The 26,505-nt window shown below is 45.9% G+C and overlaps 2 protein-coding genes across 7 annotated transcripts in view; one reads left to right on the forward strand and one right to left on the reverse strand.

Moving 5' to 3' along the window:
* The window catches only part of CLIP4 (CAP-Gly domain containing linker protein family member 4), a 79,381-nt gene extending 70,144 nt beyond the window's left edge, over positions 1-9,237 (forward strand). For 4 of the 5 annotated variants that reach the window (XM_084792621.1, XM_084792620.1, XM_084792623.1 and 1 more), the window contains exon 16: positions 7,011-9,237. In XM_084792621.1, coding sequence (XP_084648747.1) covers positions 7,011-7,329 — 319 coding nt within the window. In that variant the 3' untranslated portion in view covers positions 7,330-9,237. The remainder of the gene's footprint in view (positions 1-7,010) is intronic. The other variant, XM_084792624.1, reaches the window with a different exon arrangement.
* A 7,586-nt stretch (positions 9,238-16,823) lies between these two features.
* Positions 16,824-26,505, reverse strand: part of ALK (ALK receptor tyrosine kinase) — a 710,702-nt gene continuing 701,020 nt past the window's right edge. For both annotated transcript variants that reach the window (XM_084791237.1, XM_084791238.1), the window contains 3 exons: positions 21,855-21,989; positions 21,154-21,244; positions 16,824-18,783 (listed from right to left, as the gene is read on the reverse strand). In XM_084791237.1, the coding sequence (XP_084647363.1) occupies positions 18,076-18,783; positions 21,154-21,244; positions 21,855-21,989 (934 nt within the window). In that variant the 3' untranslated portion in view covers positions 16,824-18,075. The remainder of the gene's footprint in view (positions 18,784-21,153; positions 21,245-21,854; positions 21,990-26,505) is intronic.

The raw sequence follows: 26,505 nt of genomic DNA on the forward strand, positions 1-26,505 counted from the left end.
TGTTCATCTGTTATTCCTCCTAGATTCGTCCCACCTCCCTTTTCCAACTTCATCTTTTTTTTTTTTAAAAAAAATCTACTAAGTCTAATTTATATTCCTGTAAACTTGTAAGTGTGGGGACATTCTCTGGAATATGAGGTACTTACAATGGGCCACAGCCTTAAAGAAAACGCCCTCTCCTGAGAAGCCATTAACTGCCGGTAGTTCCTCATTTCCAGCTGGGGTAGGAGATGGTGGCTGGTGATCCTCTTCCCCCTCCATGCTGGAAATGGTTGGTGGCTTGATCTTATGTAGGGCTAACGCAGGCGACCACAGCTGTGGTAAGTTCATGGGTGCATCAGTCCTGCCATGTTCAGTAGATACTGTTTCACTCTAGTCCTTTTTAACTTTGGGTTTGAAAATTTTTTTTTCTGGCCCCTTTTCCACAGTAGCCCCTGAACCTTGAGGTAAGGGGCGGGTAGGATACAGATGTTGCATTTGTGGCTGGACTTTCCACAGGCACATATTCTCTTCCCTTTGACCAGCTGTATCTGTGCTAACAGTGACCACCACACAAAGACACTTCTTTGATGTAGTCTGAGAGCTGCGTTGATTTGTGGACATAGAATAGAGGGCAGTTATGCCCAGTTAGCAAAATAATAGTATTAGGTCGACTTTGTGGAGTATGGGTTTCCCGTGCATGAGCCGGATTTACAGTACCAGGCATGTGTTCCCTCCCGTGGAGTAATGGGCCTTTAATCCAAGCACAAAGCAGCTGGTTACTCCCAGAATATTCGCGCCGCGATTGCTCCAATGGGGCTATTTTGCCATACTGGTCCTTACTGTGACCGTAGGGTTCATGGATAGCTAAGACTCTGGCTGACTTTCCTTCCCAGCAGCTCACATAGCACCCTTCCTATATAGGAAGAAAGTTTCTACTCAAAAACAGCTTTATTTCTCTACATCTAGTAGCTAGATTGTGTGGTATCTTCAGCAGTAGGGTCTTACAAAGAGCAAAGAGCAACAGCTGTTACAGCTTTGGGGGTTTCTAGGACACCCCTGGCCAGCAGCTTGAGGGGAGGTATCAAATACCTGGCACTGGGCCTTTTATTTGTCAGCCTGTGCTTCTTGTAGGAATATAATCGTAACTTCAAATTAACTCCTTTTGTTTTTTAAGATTTATTTGTGTGTGTGTGTGTGTGTGTGTGTGTGTGTGTGTGTGGGCGCGCGCGCGCACGCATCTATGTGCACTAGTAGAGACCAGAAGATGTCAGATCTATTGGAATTGGAGGCATTTGTGAGCTGCCAGACATGGGTGCTAGGATCCAAACTCCAGTCCTCACGACAGAACAAGGAGCACCAAGCCATCTTTCTAGCCCCAATTACAAGACGCTTATAAAGTGATGGGTTTCTCTATGGCTTTTTAAAGTATCAATAACAATTATTCCTTGTCCCACCGTCTCCTGTGACCTACTCCCCATCTCTCTCCCCACTTAAACACTCTCACTATTTCTCTTTACCCCTCTTGATCACCCGTCCTCTATTAACACCTGCCTCTCTCAAAATTCTCCCCTGCCCCCACCAATGGCCGCTTATTTTTTGGCCTCGTAGGCACTCCAAGGTGATCAAACGCTGGGGTCCACATACCAATGAGAACATGTGGTATTTGTCTTTATAGGCCTGGGTTACTTTAGTGTAATGTTTTTTAGTTCCGTCAGTTTCCCTGAAAATTTCACAATTTCATTTTTCTTTACAGATGAATAAAATTCCATTGTGTGTGGGCACCATATTCTTATCTATTTATTAGTCGGTTGATATCTTGGCTGTTCGTATCCTCACTTTTGTGAATGTAGTAGCAATAAACATGGGTAAATGTGTGTTTTTGTAGCAGGAAATAAATTTCCTTTGCATACATACCCAGGAGTTATAGCTGGGTCACATGACAGATCAAGTTCTAGCCTTTTGAGGACCTGCCACACTGATTTTCATAGTGGCCACATCAGTTAGCACTCTCACCAGTACTGCAAAAGGGTTCGTCTTTCCCCAGATATTATCCATTAAGAAATATGAAGTTGGGGCTGGAGAGGTGGCTCAGTAATTAAGAGCACTGGTTCTCTAGAGGGCTAGGGTTCAATTCCAGGACACCTACGCAGCAGCGTACAGCTGTCACTCCAACCTATGGGGACCTGATGCCTTCTTCTGGCCTCTGTACGCATTGTACATACGCAACACATAGACAAACATTCAGGCAAAGCATTCCTGTGTGTAAAATAAAAAAATATTAAAAATAAAAATATTAACAAGAATGATGAAACTCAAAGTAGTTATTTTAAATATTTATCTTTTTATATGAGTCTTGTGCCTGTATCTGTCTGTGCACAGGTGCATGCTTGGTGCTAATGGAGGTAAAAGAGGGCATCAGCTCCCCTGGAACTGGAGTCACAGGCTGTTGTGAGCCACCATGTGGGTTCTGGGAATTGAACCTGGGACCTCTGGAAAAGCAGCCAATGCTCTTAACTGCTGAGACTCCTCTCCAGACCCTCAAAGTAGTTTTAATTTGCATTTACCTGATGGCAAAGAATGGATGGTGAATACATTAAAAATATTTCTTAGCCGTTTGCATTTCTTCTGAGAAATCTTAGTTCAGTTCCACTGCTTACTCTTTAATAGAGCTGGTTGTTTTCTTTACGTTTAGTTTTTTTGGTTCTTTGTATATTCTAGACACTGGTTGGTCTGGAATTAATTGGCAAAGATGTTATGGGATATCTATATCTATATCTATCTGTCTGTCTGTCTGTCTGTCTGTCTGTCTTCCTTTCTACCTACCTACCTACCTTAGCCATTCTGTGGACTGCCTCTACATTGAATTAACAGTTTACTTTGTGATAGAGAAACTTTCGCTTCATGAGGTCCCACTTGTGGCTTGTTGGCTCTGGTTCCTTGGCACTTGGGGTCCTGTCAGAAAGCCCTCACCGCAGCCCGTATCCTGAAGTGCACTCTGTACTCTTTTTCTTCTACCAGTCTCAATGTTTCAGGCTTAGCGTTAAGATCTTTGATCCATTTTGAATTGATTTGTGTGCAGGGGATGAGGGAAGGATCAAGTTTCGATCTTCATGTGGACACCCAGTTTCCTCAGCACTGTTTGTTGAAGATAGTCTTTCCTCCAATGTGTACTTTGTATCTTTGTTTAAAAAAAAAAACCACGTGGCTGTAGGTACAGGGCTCGGTTATGTTTGGGTCCTGGCTCTACTCACCTGCTCAGGTGCCTGGCTTCGTGCCATGCTGTGCGGTTTTGCTATGGCTCTCTAGGGTAGTTTGAAGTCAAGGATGGTGATCCCGTCAGCAGAGCTTTTATTACTCATGGTTGTTTGGATAGCTGCGCTCTTTTGTATTTCCATACTGATTTTAAGATTTTTTTTTTCAGTTTCTGTTTAGAGTTGCACTGGAATTTCTACATGGATTACGTTGAATCTGTAGATTATTTCGGGTAGGATAGCTGTTTCCACAGCAGTGATCCTACCAATCCATGAGCTTGAGAGGTCTCTCCATCTTCAGTCTGTCTGTTCAGTATTGTAAAGAGTTGCAGAGTGTGTGTGTGTGTGTGTGTGTGTGTGTGTGTGTGTGTGTGAGAGAGAGAGAGAGAGAGAGAGAGAGAGAGAGAGAGAGAGAGAGAGAGAGAGAGAGAGAGAGATTTTCTCGGTTAGCTTGATTCCAGGTTTGTCTGTTTGCTGACTGTGATGGATGCGATTGCTTCCGTGATCTCTTTCCCAGGCTGTCTTTATAGGATGTTAGTGTGAGTGTGCTAATTTCTAACCTATGACCTTGCTTAGAATGTTGGTCGTCTCTGGGTATTTCCTGGTAGTGTCTTTGGGGTCTGTCACGCACAGTATCATGTCATCTGTAGAGAGGTTAGACTTGTTCAATTCAGTTAAACATCCAGAACTGTTTGTTATGAACACTCTGGGGAGACTAGGCACAGAGGCAACGTTTCTCAGATAATAAAGACTACACATGACAAACCGACAGCCACCGTCCTATTAAATGAAGAAAAAGCATGAAACATTCCCACTCGCACGAGAAGACAAGGGTGGCCGCTTTGCCCTTCCACTCAGGTTCTGGCTGGAAATAGGCTTTTGTTGAAAACATACAGTGCTTCCGGAGCGTGAGAGTGCAGTGTTTTCCGATTACCGATCTCCGGCACGTGAGGCGCGGGCACCGCCTGTAGAAGTCTGGCAGGACTCGGCAGCGTGCCTGTGGGATGGCTCTGCAGAGCTTGCTGTCATGCTGGCGTGTGCCTGGAGGAATCTGTGTCAGAAAGTGAGTTGGTGATGACTGAGCAGCGTGGTGCTACTGATTTTTAATTATTTATACGGAAATAAATGATACCTTTGGAGCAAACATAGAGAGCAGAGATGGTGAATTCAGCTCCTGGTTTGTGTGAGGCTGAGACTGTGTACATGAGGCAGTGGGCACAGGGTGAGTGTTCAGAAAATACAACTTACTAGCATTATTTTCCTGGAGAATTTCACCAGCTTTGTCAGGTTGCAAAAAGCGTCCGTTTGGTTGTGAATTTGGAGAGCGAACGAGCGGATGCTTTTGTGTAGGAGCAAAACTCCTATGTTCCTTTGTGTGTTCAGTAGAAATTTGTTTTTGTGTATTACATTATGCATTTGATGTGAAATAATTGTAAATGTTTTTATTTTATTCACTTCCTCTCTTCCTTTTACCCCTCTTTCAGCTTTTGAAATAGTTCATATTGCCAAGGCTGGCCTTGAACTCCTGATCCTTCTGCTTGTGTCTCCTGACTGGAGTATTACAGACACTGGTTGCCATGCCTGGCTCCTTATTTTCTGGTTTAAGGCAGGATTTCACCATATAGCCCAGGCTGGCCCAGATCTCACTATGTAGCTGAAGTTGTACTTGAACGCATGATCATTTGCCACCTCCTGAACATTTTAGTTACGTGTGTGCTACCATGGCGGGCTCTAAAAGTATTTTTAGATTACAGTTGCTTCACTTTGTGGAAGGTGTGGCTCAGAGAAGTCTTTGACCTCTGGTGTTCTCAGTATAAATTTTACATCCTCTTCCTTTTTTACTGGGTGCCTAATAAAAACACCCGAGACACTGTGTGTGACAGCATATTTAAAACTGTAGAGCACCGGGGGTGGGGTGGGGTGGGGGTAGGGTAAAAGAACCACAGTGGGGGGGAGGGAGAGGGAGGGGTGGGTGGCTGGAGAGATGGCTCAGTGGTTAAGAGCCACTGTAGCTTTGCTTCACAGTCATGAAAAGAGGAGTTCAAGCCTCACACCCACACAAGTCAGGTATGTCAGGAAGCCTTATAACCCCACCTCTAAGGTAAGTGGAGACAGGAGGATGGCTGGGACTCACTGGCTTCCAGCCACATGCGTTCTAGGTTCAGGATGAGAATGGTTTCAAAAGAGTAAGTGTAAAGTGTGGAAACACCCCTGCCTCCTTCAGCGGACCATGTACTAACGCACGCGTGATACACCCAGACTCACGGTGAATAAATCTCTTAAAAGTGTAGAAAATAAAACAAAAGGCAAAATTAGTAGAACCTCTCTCTTTATAGTAAGATCTTAGGCAGTTTGGTAGCAATGCCTCAGCCTTACTTGAGTCTGCAGTGGGCACGGGAAGGGAAGACTCCAGGTTCCCTTGGCATGACCTAAGTAGCCATCTGGATGGTTCTGAGTGCAAGGGCAGTAAGGTCCAGGTAAAGTTGCTGTTGTGAATATCAAGTCAGCTGCCTCCTGTGGACAGAGAGAGGTGTGAGGTGTGGACAGTGGAGAGAGCTCTGAGGGGCAGTATGGGTAAAGGAGTGGGCCCTGGGGCAGTATGGGGAGGAGAAGAGCCCAGGGGGCAGTATGGGGAAGGGAAGAGCCCAGGGGGCAGTATGGGGAGGGGAGGGGGCCCAGGGGGCAGTATGGGTAAGGTAGGGGGCCCAGGGGGCAGTATGGGTAAGGTAGGGGGCCCAGGGGGCAGTATGGGTAAGGTAGGGGGCCCAGGGGGCAGTATGGGTAAGGTAGGGGGCCCAGGGGGCAGTATGGGTAAGGTAGGGGGCCCAGGGGGCAGTATGGGTAAGGTAGGGGGCCCAGGGGGCAGTATGGGTAAGGTGGGGGCCCAGGGGGCAGTATGGGGAGAAGAGGGGCCCCTGGGGGGCAGTATGGTCTTAGGCCTGCTTTGTTCCGGTCCATAGGAGGCAGGTGCTAAGAGGTACCTACATGGTAGGAGATGTGTGTCGCAGAAGGACAGGGGTGCTATTTAGTCTGGCCCAGGCCCTCTGTGGTAGCAGAAGGGAAGGGTAGCTGGAGGCCATGGGAAAGACCTGTATCTTTACCTAAATTTTATTATCCAAAGTTTTAGGTTTAATTTTCATATAAAGAAATATTTTAATGGGAAATTGCATTCAGAATGTGTTTCCTTTAACATATGGACATTAAAGTTATGTATATTGTATATTTCCTAATTATTAACTGAAATTCTCTCTCTCTCTCTCTCTCTCTCTCTCTCTCTCTCTCTCTCTCTCTCTCTCGTGTGTGTGAATATATATTTTTGTAAATTGTAGGGTCCAAAAGATCCAAAAGAGAAAAACTTTTAGAAATTGGAAGTATATTCCTAATGCCGCTAGTTCCAATTTTAAAAATTATAATCTCAAAAATAAAGAATCCAAATGACCTTTAACTGTATGAAGGGAAATTGCCTTTTGCATTTAATTAAGGAGAAACGGTGACATTAGTGGACATTATCTTGTGACAATAGAAAAATTAAAAGGAAGGACATTCGGAATAAGCCTTCCACCTGTAATTTAGATTCCTCCTAGGAATAGAAAAGTGAAAGAAAATAAAAACATCTAATGCCTCGTCACTCAAAAATAAGACAAAACAAGTTACTACCATAAGCTTTTTTTTTTTTTATGAGTTGAATGAGTGTGGAGGCCGCAGCAGCAATGGACACGGAGAGTGCGTCCATGGCTCCAGTACCTAAGTCCAGTTCTTGCTTTCCCTTCCGGACAGGACCAGGACCACCCTGCGCCGCAGCTGGAGCAGTTCCACCACAGGTGGCCTCGAGGGGCCCGCGAAGCTGCATGAGGGCTCTCAGGTCCTGCTCACCAGCTCGAACGAAATGGCTACGGTTAGGTACGTGGGTCCCACGGACTTTGCCTCAGGCATCTGGCTTGGACTGGAGCTCCGAAGTGCCAAGGGGAAAAACGACGGTGCCGTGGGTGACAAGCGCTATTTCACCTGTAAGCCGAACTATGGCGTGCTGGTTAGACCGAGCCGAGTGACCTACCGAGGGATTAATGGGTCAAAGCTCGTTGAGGAGAGCTGCTGAACCACCACCCAAGGCTCTTGTGAATGAGTCTATGTGCTGGATACAAAGTAGGGTCTACGACAAAGGGTTTATGTAAAAGCTGAAAATACAGTAATTTTCATTTAAAACAAAAAACAAACAAACAAACAAAAAGCTCCAAAGGAACACAAGTATGAACTCTGAGGGCCACAGTTCTTTTGAAAATAATTTCAAAATAAGCACTTTTTAAAACTTTAGGTCCCAAGAAAATTCTGAGACTTAAAAAAAAAAAGCTACTAAGCATATGTGTTATAATTACTTTGCCATTTAGCTTCATTTTTGCACATGGTGTTACGTTCTTCACAGAGTGAAAGTTTTCATCGGCTTCATGATGTTCACATAACCTGTTTTCTGTCCAAGTGTTCTGGAATGTTCCTTTCTGTCTGTGGTCTATTACTAAGCAGTTCCTAAGGCAGGCACTAGATAGCTGGTGGGTCTTTTATATTTTTGGTGAGCTCACTCGCCCTTGGGGAAAGGCCCCTGTGAACAGGGAGAATCGGGAGGAGCAAGGGCGGCATTGCGTTGTGCCTGGCTCCGCCTTGTACCCGCTGACGACCACAGAGATGGAATTGCCCTCCCCAGAACCACTAACTGGTTGGTTAACAGCTGAGAGTGAACGTGGGTCTCCTGACTCAGTGCGTGCCTCCGTACGCAGTGTGTGCTCAGGTTTCCTTTCTGCTGCTAGGCTGACCCGTCTGTACGTACTATGAACTCAAGTTACATTTATGATCTCAAGGCAGAACTTCTTTTGCACACTTATCTAACATTGTATGTTCCAGGCACACGCACAGCACTTTTGAAACGTGATGCACTTTCATCTTTTTGCTTTTTGAGACTTTGCCTTCATTTCCTTCTGGGATATGAAAAACTTAAAAAATATATATTTCACAGTATAGAGTAAATTAAAATGTGTTGGGCAGGGTGTGTTATCCGTGTGGCCGTTGATGGTGTCTGGGCTTGGGGTGGGGGTGGGGGTTGGCGGTAGCTGCTGAGTTGTGCCTGCTACCCAGCTGCAGAATGGCCCGGATGTGTTCATTGTTTGGGGCAATGAGCTTCATATAGGGATGTAATAATGTCACACATTTGTCTTGTGTACATATATTGAAGTTTCTGTCCTGTTATGTGTAAAAATTCATTCACTGTTGTAAATATTTAGACTTGAAACTACCACACAAATATTGGAATAGTTTGCTTTATGAAATTAAAAGTTTCCCTCGGAATAGGACTTGCTTTGTGCTTAGACACACTATGCTGGACTGTTTTGCAACATATTATCTTAAACTCCAAATCCAGTCACTTTGTTGCCTTTTTAAAAAAGAAAAAGTGTGGTATTTCAAATAGAGTTATTTTCCTGAAATATATTTGCAAACTCAAGCTGCTTTATAATCAAGGAATATTTTTATTGATTGAAGAAAATGACTGCTGCAGTTCAAAAGTGAACTTATTTTATTATATAGATGATTTCTTAAAAGCTATTTATACCATAGACTGAGATCAACAACTCCAGCGGCCTGGGAGTCTGTAGTTCTGCCTGTTAAGTCCTCAGCTCTGTATGTGAGAGACAGCAGTGCCGCCACTGACCTTGGTTTTGAGGTCAAAACCCGGTTGTTCTCTTCAGGCTCAGATGGGGATTATTAAATCCATATAGTGTATATGCTTGTGTATGCTACATGTGCAAGTCAGGCGTTTTCTTTGTGCTTTGCTTATTAAATGCCATTCAGGCTTACTTCTTGAATACCAATAAAAAGGGAAGCTGTTGGGACGCTGTTGTGTCATTTACCCCATGTGCAGTTCTCTCCTGTGTGTCGGGGGCTGTGTGCTCCACCCCCCACCCCCCGTCGTTATGGCTCAGATTTGTCCTGTCCTTACAATAAAGACTCTTAAAGGTCATCAGTGATGTGCTTGACTTCTTCTTTGAGATTTCCATGCATGTGTGCACTGTATTTAGATCACGTCCCCCGACTCCCTACTTGTAGCGCATCTCGGTCTCCCCTCTCCACGTCCCCCTCGCAACATCATTTACGTATTTATTTTTGAACAACTCACTAATTCTAATTCGCACTGCTCGTGTGTGTGTGTGTGTGTGTGTGTGTGTAGGCCCATCTATTAGAACACAGTTTCCCCAGAGCCACCCTCTTGGAGAAAGCCGACTCTTCCTCCCCAAGCAGCCTCAACCGCCTAGAGTACCTCTGTTGGGGGCGGGGGTTGCGGGGGAGGGGGGGAGAGGGGGCGGTGACATGTGCCCCCTCCCTCACTATGCTGGTTCTGTCAGGCAATCAGCTGCATGAGTGCATGATGGCCCTGTATTTACCCAGAGCAGAATGGGACACTTGGAGTTTTGGCTAAAAAGCCTAATGTCTTCTTCCCCCCCCCCCCTTTGCTAGAATGCTGTGTTATATCTCAGAGTAATTTGGGGGGGAGGAGCGATTTTTAAGTGTTCAAAATGTTCTATTTCAACTGATTCATTTATAAGTCAAAGTAGATGGAGACAGTGGACTCTTGGGAAGTTTCCAGAGTGCCTTCTGCTGGTCCTGCCCCCTCACCGCCCTTCTCACGCCCCTCCACCTCTCACGCCCACCCCCTTCTCACGCCCCTCCACCTCTCACGCCCACCCCCTTCTCACGCCCCTCCCCCTCTTACACCCACCCCCCTCCCCTGTTCTCATGCCCCTCCACCTCTCACGCCCACCCCCTTCTCACGCCCCTCCCCCTCTCACGCCCACCCCCTTCTCACGCCCCTCCCCCTCTCAAGCCCACCCCCTTCTCACGCCCCTCCCCCTCTTACGCCCACCCCCCTCCCCCGTTCTCATGCCCCTCCCCCTCTCACGCCCCCAGGTGCTTCACTTTTCTCCAAAAGAGTTCTTCCTGCTTAGATCTCATTTCCTGCACTGGATGGAGGGGTGCGCGTTGGTAGCTTTGTTCTCTGCTTTATCCTCACATCTAGACCTGTCCCTGGCACCTGCCTACCGCTCAGCAATGCCTAGTGAACAAAAAGAGGCACTGGAGACATCGGAGAGGCGACGACACTGAGAGACTAGGTCACGAGACGACGTCATTTTACTGGATACATGAAGGCAGGAGACAAGGGTTCACATGCAGCATTCCGGCTCTGCTCCATGTCTCAGCCACCTTTCTATTGCTGTGATAAAACACCGGGACCACAGCAGCTTAGAGAGGAAAGGCTGTATTTGGGTAGGGAGGCATGTAGGCCGGGGCAGGAAGCTAAAGGCTCCATCTTCAGCAGAGAGAGCAAACTGGCAGTACCGTGAGACATCAGGCCCTCAGAGCCCGCCCCCATGACATTTTTCCTCCTACAAGGCAGGACTTCCTAAACCTCCCTCAAAAGTGCTACTGGTTGGGGACCAAGTGCTGAAACACATGACTGTGGGGGACATTCTCATTCAAACCACCAGACCCTGGGAGAGCACGAAGTAAGAGATGGAAAGATGCTGAGTGGAGGGGAGAAAACGGCCACTGAGACAGCTCCCGTCTGCCATGTGACCAAAGTTTAGGTCATGGTACTGAGTGGTTCTCATGGAGAGAGAAAAAGCAAACTGTATCCCATGAACGTGAGTATGCATTGGTATCGGATGCTAAATAGTTTCATTTGAGAGTTTGAGGCTGTTTGGAATTTGTGATAATAGCACTTAATGGCTAGAACCATTACATGTTAGAATTATTTTAGTTGAGAAACACTGAGTAATTTTAACTATTGGTTAGATATTAGTTACCTAAGTGGTCGACACAGTGACATATAGTATACATTACAACATTGCAAGCCACTAGGAAAATTAAAAAATTAATTATGCACTTTGCTTCATTGTGTTTACTTCCAATAATTTATTAATAAAAACATATTAAGATCCTTGGATATATCATTCCTCATTTACAGTGTAAGACACTTGACTATACAAAAGCCATTTCTAATGAACCGTGTGGCTGGGATGACCAGGCTATGCTTACAGGATGTGTTAAGATTCCATTACAATATAGTATGGTGCCTTTTTCTAGGAAAAAAGAGGTTTTTTTCTATTAAAAATTTTTATGACTGCTTTGTACCGGGGGGGGGGGGGTACATATAGGGAGATTAAAGTAGATGGATCTTTGTTTCTGCCATTAAATCTGATTTCATTATGTTTGATGGAAACGAAACTTTTTGTCTCATACTCTCCCTTGAGGGAGAAGCCCCGAGGGGTGGGGATTTCTCCTTTTCATCTTTTTCACTGTCTCTCTTGAGTAGATCCGTGGTGAGTCCCCTTACCTGCGCTACTGTACTTTTCCAATAAGAAAGTGTGTTGTTGTGGTGTGCTGAGGAGGGCCCAGGAGGGTGTAAGGTATTTTGAGTGTGTGAGGCTAATGGTTTAATATAATCTTGTCTTAGCAATCTCCAGTAGCGTTGCAGAAATGCTCACAAGTGTGGACTAAGTTTGGCCTTAGGGGCCTGGGTGATCCCGTACATCGACGTATCATAGCTCGACACCTGCACGTGTATGGCCTGATGGGAGGAGGAGAAGGAGGTTGGACGAGTTACCAGTTGTTTCTGCTAGATCAATGACATCAAAGAGGGACTACTCCCAGAAGTCTGCCTGCCCGGTGCTGAGTTTGAACCTCAGGCGTTTCTGAAGCTTAGGGGGTTGAACGTCTGGTGCTGGGTGTCCCTGGTTGGTGTCAGACTGACAGAAGCTAAGCCCTATCTGTTCAGCCTCATAGAACTCTTCACGGCTTCACCCAGAGTGCGTTTGCCTCACTGAGCTAATTATTATTTTTTACGTAACAAATCAAATCGGACCGACATGAAACCGACCCATTTTAAAATGATACTCACAGCTTCAAGCTGTTCTTGTCCCCCCCCTGGTGTCACCGCAGAGGTCCAGCTTAAAACCCAGTCGCCTGTCAATGACATTGGCTGCCTCTGATGCTGCTTGTGAAGGGTAAATGTCACATTCTTCTTATGTGGAACCAGCCCCCTCCCCTCCCCTGTGGATTTTAGAGTGAGTTTTGATAGCTGTTGCAAGCCTCAGATTTGCACAGGAGAAGCGGGCCTCGCTTTGGTGTGAGACAGAGCAGAAGGGCACTGCCAAAGATGAAAGCGCTTCACCCCAACGTGCGGATGAAAGTGCATACGTCTTGATCCCAGGGGGCTGTAGGTATTAGAAAAAAAGGCTGCCCCCCCACCCCATGCTCCTTTCTCTTCCTCGAAGGGAATGGAGTTCAGGGAGTTAAGAACTTGCCTGAGAGGCTTGCGATCTCACTTTGAGCACCTTGCTGTGACAAAGGGAACCCTCTTGTCACGTTCAGCGTCATTTCTTTTATCGCTGTCACCAGCTGCTTATCGGCATGTACAAAAGGAAAAAGAATTTCTGTGTTTTAAATGACTTCTTTTGAGGTCTTTGAAACTCTACATAAATAATACTTTGAAAAAATAAAATGAAATAGATTTGAAAAATTAAAAAAAAAAACCCCAAATATCAGGTATTCTAAGCTGTAGAGAATTCTTCTACAGCCTTCATCTTCCTACCTCTGTGGGATGTTGTTGGCTGCTTGGAGTTTCCGTTTCCAGATAAGCTACAAAGGAACATCATTGAAAGCAGGCTTTTAGCATTTGTTACCCAAAGGCGACTATAAGTCTGAAGGAGGGACCCTCCAGTCCTTTGGTAATTAGAAAGGAAGAATCATTGAATGCCTATTAGCACGGCACTTGAACGACGCCTGTTGAAGAATGCCAGAATTAGGCCATCTCCCTATGCAGACACCTGGCCTACACTGGACTTTGCTGCCCATCTTCGAGGGTGGGCACCAAGAAAAGCAAACCGAGCACTGCCAGGGCACCAGGCATTTCCTCACCAGCCCAACTCCAAGAGATAGAAGTTTTAGTATTTTCCTTTGGGAAATCAGGCTCTGGCTGCAGCAAGTATCAGAGTTGTGAGCGGAGCGATGCTGAGGGCATGGTGGCCATCAGACATGGCTGATAGTCCTGCCCACAGTGTGGCCTGCAGGAAGCCATCCGGGCCTACTTCATTCTGCTAGTGGTTTTATGTTTTTGACTAGGAAGGGGAGAAGTGAGTGGATGCTAACCCTTCTAGGCTGCTTCTCTGTGAAGGTTACATATGGTTGGTCACTAGGATTGAGCCCCGAACTCATTATCTGAGTTACTAAGGTAAAGGATACAGCTATGCTTGGCAGATTATGGGATGGCCATTAGGGTTTACCTGACCAAGGTGAAGCCTCCCAGATCACAGAATTCAGAGTTGGAAGGAACCCTTGAGACCAAACCCTTCATATTTTCCATGGGTCACCCCTTGACTTCTTCTCTGAAATGATCTTTCTCTGTAGCTCAGGCTAGCCTTGAACTCAACGATCCTCCTGCCTCAGGTTCCTCAGTGCTGGGATTAAAGGTTTGTGTCAACCATGTCTGGATTCCTTAATTTTTTAAAAGGAGAAAGTTCCAGCTCCTTGGTCAGGTCACCCAGGTGGGTGGCTGCTGTCTAATTCAATCCCCAGACTCATGCCCAGCTTGCTTGATGTTTGTTAAGCAGCAAGTGGGTACTGAACCAGGCATCATGACATAAACATTTGAAATTTTATCCACCTGATAGTCATCTCTGCTGTCGTTGAGTGCCTTCCTTACAAAAGTGTCATAGGGAGACCTGCTAGTCTAGTTGCCCAGGCTGAAGGTGAGTTTATTAAAATTTACCTCTAAGCTTGGCACGGTGGCACATGCCTTTAATCCCAGCACTCAGGAGGCAGAGGCAGGCGGATCACTGTGAGTTCGAGGCCAGCCTGGTCTACAAAGTGAGTCTAGGAAAGTCAAGGCTACACAGAGAAACCCTGTCTTGAAAAACCTAAAAATAAATAAATAAAAAAATTCACCTCTAGGGCACACCTCTAAAGGAACGTTTTGTGGTAGGTACTGTGGGTGGGTGTTGACAGGGAGGCCTTCATGGAGCAGGAGAGAGCATGCAGAGTTGTCCGAGGAGGAGCTACGAGAACGGAGTTTGGGAAGGAACTAAAATTAGGCCTTGGCTGAGTTTCCTGGGCATAGCCTGGCCACAACATTGTCGCAGGCGAGGGCAGTGTGCTGGTTTCGCGTGTATCGTGCTGCAGAGAGAGCAGGATGGCTTTAGTTTTCTGTCCCGCTTCACGGAGCTTTCGTTCTACCACACTAATTTTACGTAATCCTTCTGTTCCTGTCAACCCTCTGTCGTGTTTCTGGTTTAGCTGGAGTCTGTACTCAAGGAAGCCTTAGAAGTGAAGTGTGCCTGCTTCAGGGTACCAAGTGTAAACAGACTCTTAGCAACGGCCTTCCTGTCGTTTCTCAGGCATTCTCTCTTATTTCAGGGCATCATGTCAAGGAGTTCAGGGACACCGATTTGTGTCTGTGTGTACGTAGGACCGGGAACCATCTGTTGCCGTGAAGTTAGCAAAGTCAAATTGTGGGTTCTTTAGGAACTCATTAAAAACAAAACAAAACAAAGCAAAAAAAAAAAAAAAACATTAGCTAAGGACAGATTGACAGTGCCTCACACAGGGTTGGGAATCTTGTGGAAAGCATGCATTTGGAGTAGTGTGAATTCATACACATGGTTTTTGTTTTTTAGGACTCTAAAGCTTATGGGTTTTTTTTTTTAATCCTGCGGTCTTACTGGAGAAAACTCATCAAAATGGCCCAGTCACTAGAATTGTGCACATTGTGGATTTGGATGGAAAAGTCCCACATTTTATTTTATTTTATTTTAATTTTTTTTAAGTCCCACATTTTAAAATAATAAAAGTAGCCTAGAATTATGTAATACCTTACTGCCCTAGGGTTCACCTAATATTATTTGGAAAGGACTATTTTAAAATATTTCCTTAAATTGACAAGCCACCTTCTTTTCTGTGGTGCTTGTCTTCAACATCTGGGACTTTAGATTCTTTACAGTCTTCTCTTGAGACATAAAGGAGATAGTCAAGATGGCATTTGTGTGGTCATTGTTATGACAAGCGGTACATACAGGGAAACTCCGCCTCCGTTGGGGAGCCTGACAATCATCCCTGGAGCACTGGGGCTACCTGAGTGCGAGAGGGCTGCTTGTATTCCCAGCGTATGCTCTCCCAGGGTAGCGGGACAGGAACATTTACTTTCCTTTTGTTTACAGAGGTACCACCAGGTCGATTAACTACAATAGCCAGGACTCAGACACCCACTTAGAGCAAGAGTCCAGTCTTGTCTGCTCCAACTCTTTTGATTTGCTATAATTCAGAGGTGTCACATAGTAACAAGCCGGCCATTCCTCACAAATTGCCAGTTCCGCAGTGGGACTGTCATGACCTTTTTGATTCCTTCCTCATAGACAGAGAATACGAATAATTATACTAGCTTATGGTTTAATTAGCATGGCTCTTGCAAACCTTAATTGGGCCCGTTCGCATTCTAAGTGGAACTTGCTATCATGGCTAATGAATGCATTAGAGTCCACATCTGTATAAGAGAGCCACAGCCATATGGCTGGCGCAGTGTTTAGTGGACAGCAATCCCGACTGGTGGTACCTGGGATGGCCTCACAGCTCAGTGTGGAGTTATTTACTTATCCATGTATACAGGCTTGAAGGTTTGACCATCATTTACACGAACATTGATACCAAGAAAGATGATTTAGAGAAAAGCAACAAGTCCATTATCAGTGGTAGTAAGGCACAACCTGAATCTGAAGTTCTTTTTAGGGTGCAAAGGGCAAGAATCCTTGCCCCCCCATTAATAACAGAGTTAACTCTTTAGCCATGTGGCACACTGCCCTCTTAGTCGGTTAGTGACTTTACAGTTGGAAAAGGGAGCTGTTTTCTCAGTTACTGACAGCTGCTCTGGATCAACTTTTAGGACAGTGCTTTTCCAAGTGATACCCTGGAATCCCTTTGGGTGGTTTGTGAGCTGGAACAAGGTTGTTTGACTTTTTTTTTTTTTTTGCATCAAAACCTGGGCCAAGACTGGCACAAACCGAAACCGATAACGGTTCCCCCCTCCCCTTAAACTGTTATCTGCCCAGTTGCACGTGTCTTCCAGCTTCAGGGACATCTCGTGTGAAATGTTTTGGGAAGCTATGGACAACTTAGTCCCCGGAGCATACCAGAGAACCCTCAGACGTTCAGAAACAATTCCAGGGCAAGATAACTGCCTTATGGACACTGAACAGTTGTTTGGGATTGACATAGAACATAATGGCTTTCCCACACTCAAAGTGATGCTTCCACAGTGGACAAAATGGAGGAAAAACACACGCGCACGCACACACACTCACGCATGTATGCGCGCACACACACACACGGACACGCACTCGTACGCGCGGTCCCTGTGCTTGGATATGCTTTGTACCTAGCGAGTATCAAAAGTACTTTACCCCGAAGAGCGGCTTCATCCCATCCCAGCCACCACCAGGGACAAACTGGACATGAAAGCCCAGGAGCAGAGACAAGGGGAATGAAAACGGATAAACACAGTAGTGCATAAGCATGTGTATAAAATTTTAATGGGTTCCCGATTCCATTTCATAGAAATAAAATTTCATCTGTGAAAACCAGGTTCAGAACACTCAGTGAAACACAGCATTAACCTCAGCTCTCCAAGCAAACGCTTTGTCGTAACCTGCACTTGAGATCTACGTAAGTTACGCTATGAGTGTTTCGTCACATTGCCTTGTTCGCAGCATACCAGGATCTCATGGCTAAGGGAGAGGAAGTTTGGGGAACTGCAGAAGGATGGACCAGCGTCGAGGCCGCGGGAACGCCTGTTCCTCCAGTGGCCCAGTGCGCCATCCAGGGGAGGAACTCCGGTGTGGGAAGGTTTGAGTCTCAGATGGACCGACATGTCCACACATGGGTGTCTTCCTACGCGTCTATGTGTCGCTGCTACTTAATTTTAAAAAAGGGATCAGATTTGAATTAATGGAAAGTTCGAAAGTAAGTAATTTCAATCTTGAGTTTTAAATCCAGTAGGAAACCTCACACTCGGGATTTTTACTTTTAGTAGGAAGATTTTTCTTAAGGCATGAGGTATGTTAACAGGGCGGTTGATCGCTGGATCGCTACTGGTGTTTCGTTATATGCAAAGCACTTGAGATGAATGCATTTCACTTAGATGAATATATACACGTTTTTCCACTACACTACGAACTATTCACGGCATTTTTTTTTACAATAGGCAATGAATTAGAACAATTAAAAGCCTCTAACCACCACCCACAGTGATATCAGCTTATGATTTTTCTTTTCCAACTAACGTCTCTCCCCATGCTGAGTCATTGAAATTAATTCCTTTATTTCTGTTCCCTCACCCCTTGAGTGGTCCATATCCCCAAGGCAAGGAAACATCTACGACTCCCCCTATGAACACAGAAGCAGCTACTTCGGAAGCAGAGAAGACACAGAACCGGAAAGAAGCGTAGGGAACTGTACAGCGGACCATGCACGAAAACTTCACGCAACCAAACTGGGCCTCGTACGATTGCTTTTCTTAAAATGGCATTTTCTTCTTTTGAAAGGATAGATGAACTCATGCTCAAAAACCTTTCTAACGCTTCTTGCAAATACAAGTTTTCCTTTTTTTTTCCTTCCTTTAAATGTGGCACTTCAAAAACAAGTTGGCACAAAATGAAAGTGACATTTGGTCTCTGGTTTGTGGTGGGGCCATTCTGTCCTCCTCCCTCTGGGTGGGCTCCGGCTTCCTCCAGGGGCAGAAGTTAGTGTGGCGCAGGGCTCAGGGCCCCGGCTGGGTGACCTTGCTCTTGCTTTTCAGCACGGTGTCCCCGGGTGTAGCGCTGGCTTCCAAGGGGAGACCCTGTTGCTGGTAACCATAGTTGACGTTCCCGCAGGGGAAGTGGCGCAGCCTGAACAGCGGCACCTCCTTCATGGTGGCGCTCAGAGCCGAAGGCTCGAGCAGCAGCGCGGCCCCGGGTCTGCGAGGTCCCGCGCCCGGCCCGGTCCAGCCACCCTCGGCCGCTCCCGCCCTCGCCTGTGGCTCCGCGCCCGGCGGGGCATGAGTCTTTTTGGCCGGCTTCTCGGTAAACCACGAGCCGTAGGTGGGGTTCCACAGGCTGGTCGGCTTGTTTCTGGAGCCCGGGCCTTTATGCAGCTCCGGGGGAGGGTTGGACTGAGAGAACGCCATGTTCACGTGGCCCCGATCAGCCACCCCTTGGGGCACGCGGCCCGCTCCCGCTCCCGCGCCTGCTCCCGCACCCGCACCTGCACCCGCACCCGCACTCGGGGGCTTCTTCACCAAGGGGCCTGGCGCAGCCAGAGCTGCGGGCTGGGGGGCTGGGGGCACCTCCTCGTGCTTCGCAGGCTGGGGAGACACCAGCAGAGGAGGCATCCCCTCGGGGTCTTTGGGGCGCATGGGCACTTTCTCCTCCTCTTCCACTACCGGACCGTATTCTATGGGCAGAGCTGTGTTGATGACATCGGGATCCTGTGGGAAGGAGAGAGAGACAGAAAGGATGGATGAATCACAGAGACGCTGGATCTGGAAGAAGAGGAGGGGGCAGGGGGAGGAGGAGGAGGAGGAGGAGGAGGGAAGGAGACAGACAGAGAGAGAGAGAGAGAGAGAGAGAGAGAGAGAGAGAGAGAGAGAGAGAGAGAGAGAGAGAGAGAGAGACAGAGACAGAGAGAGAGACAGAGACAGACAGAGACAGAGACAGAGAGAGACAGAGAGAGAGAGGCGCTAACTGTTTGGAGCAAATCCTTAAGCAATCTTCTTCCATGATGTCTCTACTTCAGTTCTTGCCTTGAGCTCCTACCCAGGCTTCCCCATGATGACCGGCTGTGAAGTGTTAATAATAAACTCTTTCCTCTCCAAGATGCCTGTGCTCGCGGTGTTCATCGCAGCAACACCATGTACACTAATTAACAGGTAGGCGTACATAAGTAACGAGTGAGCATCACTGTTCTTGAAAGCCTTAGAAAAAACCCACTGTAGTAGGAGAGGGAGCCAGGTGCGTAGGGGCGCTGGTGAACACCCTCGCTGGTGGGCGCTGGGATGGGAGCAGGGCAGGGCAGAAGCCCCTGGGGCACTTTTTTTTTTTAACAGATTTTTAAAAACCTTATTAGATTTTAATGTATTGTGTGTATGTATATATGTTCGGGCATGCATGTGCCTTGGTGCGTGTAAGTTGAGGACAGTCCTAAGGGCTGGGTTCTCTGCCTTCTAATATGTGGGTCCTGGGAATCAAACCTAGGTCATTTGGCTCTGGCAAGCAAGAACCTTAAACTTACCAAGCCATTCTGCTGCCCCCCCCCCCTTTTAACATTACTTTAAAAATGTTATGGTCTATTTCCAATAACATTTTTGGAACCTGAAAGATAAAAAGGACTGTGACATCTGTTTTGTTGTTGTTAAGGTGGCAGAGGAGAGAGGGACACCACCCTTGGCTTACAAAGGGTGTTGCTTGCTCCTAAGCACCTCTAGTTTTCCTCATGTTCATGGTGACCTTTTGTCGTATGCTGTGATTATTTGTGCAGCTGTCCCAGTGCAGAGCCCCATTCAGATGTGATGGGGCTTTTGTGAAGGAGAAACTATGCGCAAAAAACATCTAGCGCTAGGCCATCGCCCAAGTCATAGATGGTAAGAGAAACCCAGAAGCAGGTGGGAGAAAACTCTGGAAGAATTTAATTCAGTAATACTGTATACAAATGCAGGGGTGGGGGAGGGGAGGGAAACCTCCATTACTTCAGTTTTACAGAAGAGCACACCGGTCTAGTACCCATCAGCGCCGGGCTTGAGAAAACAACTACAAATACCCCTTTAAAAACCGTTTCATTTTTTCCCAGTTTATTTCACAGTCATTTAAAATACACAGCTGTAAAACCACCTGCTTTTGTAAAGGTAGTGTATATTTTGGAGAACTCCCCCCCCCCCAAAGGTGTGTGGATGTGTATTTGTGTTTGTGAGTGTATTCTACTTCTGACACAACATAATAAACTAAATGCCAGTAGCAAGTTTCCCTGACCACCTCTACCCCGGAAAATCAACATGGTCACCAAAGGCCAGCTAGGTGAAGATGCTGTGAGTCTTGAGAGCTTTCATTCTCCTTTGAAGCCCCAATTTCACCTATAAAACACTTGTCATCTCGCTAGCCGTGAGACCACAACATGGCTACCAAAACAAGACCCAGACATCACCAGACAAGCTAACATGGAAGGCGGAGACCTCACGGGCCACACCCTTAGACAAAGAACTACCAGCAACTGGTGGCCACTGAGAGGGAGAACTGTCCTTCTCCAGGGTGGAAGCCTGTAACTGGTTATCCAAAACCAAGTGGTCGGCCCCGAAATCACACACATTCAAGGAACACAACGTGGATTCTGTAGGTTGTATTTATATGCATATATATGTAATAATAATAAGCAAAGAAAAAGAGGTCATGAATTTGAGAGGAGGGGGATGGGGTGGGGGTGGGGGTGGGGGAAGGGTTGGAGATGGGAGGAGTTGGGGTGAGGAAAAGGAAATGATGTCATTGTATTTTAATTGTTAAAATCCAATATCTCTCTCTCTCTCTCTCTCTCTCTCTCTCTCTCTCTCTCTCTCTCTCTCTCTCTCTCTCTCACACACACACACACACACACACGGACTTAGTTATGCTTGTGAATTGAATAGATCCTGTCCAACACTGTACCTAATATGTGCTGGTGAATAAAGTGAAAGTTTCTAGTGTTTATTGTAGGACACGGACAAAGCGAGAGGCCAATAATATTACTCCAGAGATCAGGAACCCTGCGCCTCACAATCAGCATTATTTCTCGTGTGGATTAGAGGCTGGTCAAGGGGAGAACACATTTATACCTGGGTGCAGTATTCAATCCTCTCCAAAATGATGGCAAAGTTGGGTCTGTCTTCCGGCTGATGCTGCCAGCACTGAGTCATTATCCGGTATCTGGAAGAGGGAGCACGTTAATGAAAGTCGGGAGAAGCACCGGAAGGAGGGTTCTGTCTCTCCTGGGTGGGATACACACGAACGTCCACGTGGTGAGTCTATGCTGCCCCCTGCTGGTGGGATAGGGAATCACTTCCAAATGTGAGTCATGATGAAAGACACCCAGATACATCAAATGCCACTTCTCTACAGCCACATTTAGGACGGGGCACTTCATTCTCCATCTTGTTTTTAGAAAGGAGGTGAGAGAATACCATAGGGGACAGGAAAAACCCACAAGGGGGGTGTAGGTGGGTATTTAAGAAAGAGAGAGAGAGATAGAATGCAGGGCAGACTGAGTGGGTCTGGGACGCACATTCCTAGAGGCAATTGTGTAGGGCTAGAGAGCCCACAGCCTCCAGCCAGGCAGTGGGTACCTTTCTGGGATGATATTATTGTGTTTGAAGGTCTGGAAGACCCACCCATTATTCTGAAGTCGGTGGCACACTCTGGGGACATATTAAAAGAAGGCTGCCACCAACCCTTTAATGTTAAAGGAGCAAAAACAGATCCAAGTACATAAAAACAAAACCATGCTCAATTTCTAGTAGGAAGTTCCCAAAGGTCGTACACGGGCCCGGGGCAGTTCTTAGGTGGGTCCATCCGTCCTCCGCTGGTGACAAACTCCAGAACTTCCTGGTTGCTCTTGCTGGGGTATGGCATATACCCGAGGGAAAATATCTCCCACAGCAACACTCCAAAAGACCTGGGCATGGGACAGAAGACAAAGATTTGGATACAGATGCGTGTGCACACACACTTACACCTAAGCATGTTTTTAGTATGTTTTTTTTATCATGCCATGTTCAGTAGCAAAGGGTTCTTGTGTGTGTGTGTGTGTGTGTGTGTGTGTGTGTGTGTGTGTGTGTGTGTGTGTATTTACAGAGGCATGAAAAGGGTGCCAGATGCCCTGGAGCTGGCGTTACAGGTGGTTGTGAGCTGTTCGGTGTGGGAGCAGGGAACTGAATCCAGGTCCCCTGGAAGAGCAGAAAGTACTTTTAACTATGGAGTCATTTCTCCTGCCCCTAACATACTTTAAACAATTTTAAATATATTTTTAGACACAGTTTGTCAGTGGCCAGGGTTCTCCAAGAAGGCTCGCAGCGAACCTCATGGGTCAGCCTGTTTCTGTCTCCCAATCCCTAGCATTGTGAGCTGCACTCAACCCCCCTCCCTTCTCGTGGGTTCTGGAGATTGAACCAGCAGGGTCCCTATACATACATCCTGGCTGAGCTGTGTCTGCAGTCCCAGTGGGCTTTCTAGATCCAGAAAAGTGAAAGAATGACCAAGGACCAATGACATGTGATTCTCCATTAAAGATAAATATTGTTAGCATAATTTTCATTTCCACTCAAGCTCTGTGCCTAGACTTTTTATATATTCATAGCTATAGAACTTTGATAAGTTTGTCCATTTCATTATAGTGCAATCATTTCCCATGCTAACAATTTTATAAGTGGAATTCGAAGTGTCTGTGAAACATTCTCTTGAGATGTAGCATGGCTTGCCTTACCACATTGCTTTTAGTTTTCAGAAATTTTAAACATTGTGTGGACATCTTTTTGCACTTTGGTTTTAGTTAATTTTATTTCACCTTTTGTGACGCGGTCTCATTTTGTATTGTAGCCTGTCTTTGAATTTGCTACATGGTCCAGCTGGCTTCAGACTAAAAACCCCTTCCTTGCCTCTTGAGGGTTAGGACTGCAGGATGGGCTACCACAGCCAGCTGTTGTCTATTTTAAAAGACTTCCTTAGGATAAACCATCTGAAGCTAACAGAATAGTAAAATCCATGCTGTTTGTAGAATAATAAGGAGAAGTTAAGTTCACAAGCCCGAAGCCTTCCAGATACATTGTTGATTTTGAGCACCTAATTCTATCCACCCACTAGTGCTAACTCTTCTACAACTCTCAGTATGCACAGCAATGATAATTTTTGCTCATATTAAAGAAAAAAATATGGTGGAATAACTTTTTTAATTTAAAATTTTGCCTTTATTCTTTTTGTTGTTGCTGCTGTAGTATGTGTATGGGTGTCTTGCCTGCATGCATGTCTGTGCGTTAGCTGTCTGCAGTACCCGCAGAGGCCAGAAGAGGGCATCAGATGGTTGCGAACCACCCTGTGGGTGCTGGAAGCTGAACCCAGGTCCTCTGGAAGGGCAGCCAGTACTCTTGACCACTGCGCCATCTTTGTAGACCCAGATCCTGGCCCCACCCCCCTGAAATCTCAGGGTGGGGAAGTATTTCCAACCTAATTTTTTACATTCATTTTAAAATTAATTAACTAGGTAATTAATTTATATTAATTAATTAATTATGGGAGGGCATGGCACAGTACCCATGTGGAACTCAAACACCTTTAGAGAGTCAGTTCTTTTCTTCCAGCGTGCGTGTTCTTGGCATTGAACTCGGTGTGGTGGTGAATGACTTTACCTGCTGAGCAATCTCTCCAGGTCACATGATCGGGTGTTTTACTAAAGTTTGCTAATCTACTCTTTATTTTTCTCTTCTATATTGTCTGTTGACATCTTTTTCATGGCTTTATCTGTCAGGGCATGTTATTTTAGTATCTCGATTTGGCTTCTGAGCTGTAGACATTCTTTGTATGTTTTAAAGATGTTAGCTCTTATTTTTTGGTGGATTTTGAGGTGGAGCTGGGGATTGACTCCAGAGTCTTTCTCATGCTAGGCAAGCATTCTAACTCCTTGGTTGAGTCCCCTGCCCTACTTTCCTTTTTTTTTTTTTTTAAATTTAATTTTGAGTGGTGGATCGGGTTGGCCTTGAACTCACTATGTAGCTAGACAGGCTTTGGTACTGCAATCTTCTTGCTTCGTTGCTGCATGTCCTTAAAGCCTAGCCACAATACTTCTGTTAGTTGCTTTATGATATAATTTTTTAGCATGTCAAAGGCTTGCATTTTCAAGTAGTTAAATATAGTTATTAAGTTTTTGTGATTTCTTCTATGTGTTTTATAGTTATGCAATCTTCTCTTCACTAAAGATTAAATAAATATTTACTATTTTCTAGGTGTGCCTGTTTTTCCTATCTCCTCCAATACACTTAGAATTTTACACAGTGGGAGGGAAGGGTCACATTTTTTTCTCTGAACAATCCTTCCAACACTTTATAAAATCTTTCTCCCTTCCCCTATTGGCTTTTGATTAAGACAGGGCTGTCTTCAACCAGCACGCCCACCCTTTCCTTTCATCGGTTTGCTTTCTGCATTGACAGTATTCTGTTTTACTTTTTCTGTCTGCGTTTTGATATCAAACGAGATGTTCTCCTCTTTTTAAAACTGTATTTGATTTCCTGTTATTTGTTTTAAAGGACTTTTGAGACACAATTTATTAGGTTCCAGAAATAATATTTTCTCCTTTGATGACAATTTTATTTCCCACTCTTAGTGTAATGATCAGATTTTGGAGAAAGGAAATCCATCTCCGGTCTAGTATCTGGATGCAGCTTTCTGCTCTTGGGAAACATTGTCCTAAGGTGGTAGAGAAAATACCCTCTCCACAGCTGGGATGCTTCTAAGGGTACCATGTTGGTGAAATTAACCCCCCTGCAAATCACCAGGAACATGAATTATCCCCTCCCCTGTGATCTTTCTGACCTCTAAGGGGGAAAGAAGATCCCCATCCACTTCAACAAACAACAACATAACAAACAAAAAACCAAGTGCAACAAGGAAGAGGCACCACCCATGGGTCACAGGACATTGGTGTATTCAGAACGATTGTTGGCTTGCTGGCGTCATTCCACCTCTGGGTAGGCTAGGCGGCTGCCACTCTCTCTTTGGTGCCAGTGTTATTCCTCCGCCTCTGCCGTTCCTGATGCATGAGGCTTGGGGTGCATGGGAGGCTGAGGTTTGGAGTTGCTGATGGTGAGCTCCCGGTTGCCCACTATCTCTGTCCTGTGCACCCCACTTTGAGACCCACTGGGTTAGGTCAAGGCAAATCTCACGGGCCTAGAAATAACCAAGCCTCTTGCTCAAAATAGTCAACACAGGTCAGGAAAGGACGCCTTCTGTCTTAGGACGTTACCTCCACGTGGGGCTTTCAGACAGACACTTCCATTGTTTTGTGTTTTCTGTGCTAGGAACCATTTGCATGTCACTTTGATACCTCTGGCCATTTTTCTCTGAGTATTTTTTCTGCTCAGAAGCACACAGAGTCATTATGAGCACTGGCCTGGGATTTCATGGCGCTACACTTGTCTGTGGTTCTCAAGCTGTGTGGCCTGGCTCTTAGTGGGTACCCTGGAGATGCGCCTTCTGCTCTGGAAGATGTCCTTTACTCCTGTGACATTCTCATGTTCTGTGTTTCCCATTTCCTTCTTCCCAGGACTCTTATTTTGCTGGGCTATCAGATCAATTGGCTTCCTTTTCCTTCTTTCCTACATCTCTCATCTCTTTATAATTGTTTCACTTCCCTGGAGATTCACTTAAGTATGTACTCCAACCTGTTTATGACTTTTACATTACAGTTATCAGATTTAAAAAAAAACCTTCATTTTTTAATAGAATGGTTCACATTGTGAAGGGCTGTATTATAAATACAGTTTCCAAGGACACTACAGTCGGTTCTCAACTATTCCCAGCATCACATTAAATGGTTGCGTTTATTACAATTAGCAGATCAGCATTAAGGCCTTATTAACTAAAACCCTATGGTTTGTTTAGATTTCCTCAGTTTTCATTGAATTTCCCTGTGGTCTTCCTAGATCCCATTAGGATGTCATATCACACTGAGCTGTCACACTCTCTTAGGCTCCTCTGGACGATGTCCTTGCTTCTGCTGGCCTTGGCAGGTTTGAGCAGTTCCTTCAGGATTCAGTGGGATAGTGCTCATCTGGGGATAGTGCTCATCTGGGGACAGTGCTCATCTGGGAACCACCTGCTTTCCTCATGGTTACACTGGGGCTGAGGAGTTTGGAGAGGACCACAGAGTGCCATTCGCATCCCTTCATCCCGGGAGTATGTGCTGTCAAGGTGACAGGATGCTGATGCTGGTCCTGGTCTCCTGGCTGGGGCCCCGTCTGCCAGCTTTCTCAACTGGGAGTCTCCTGCTTCCTCCTTCCCACTCCTGTGTCCTCACAAGGAAGCTGCTGTCTACACCCACATGGGCTTCGGAGGGCCTCCTGCAGGGTGCCGATCACCTTCTGGCCCCTAAGGATGTTCCCCTCAAAAGCATTGCTTTATTTTCCACTTTCATTTGTGCAAAT

The sequence above is a fragment of the Acomys minous genome (genome assembly GCF_964271855.1).
Source record: "Acomys minous genome assembly, chromosome: 8".
NCBI classification, from domain to species: domain Eukaryota; kingdom Metazoa; phylum Chordata; class Mammalia; order Rodentia; family Muridae; genus Acomys; species Acomys minous.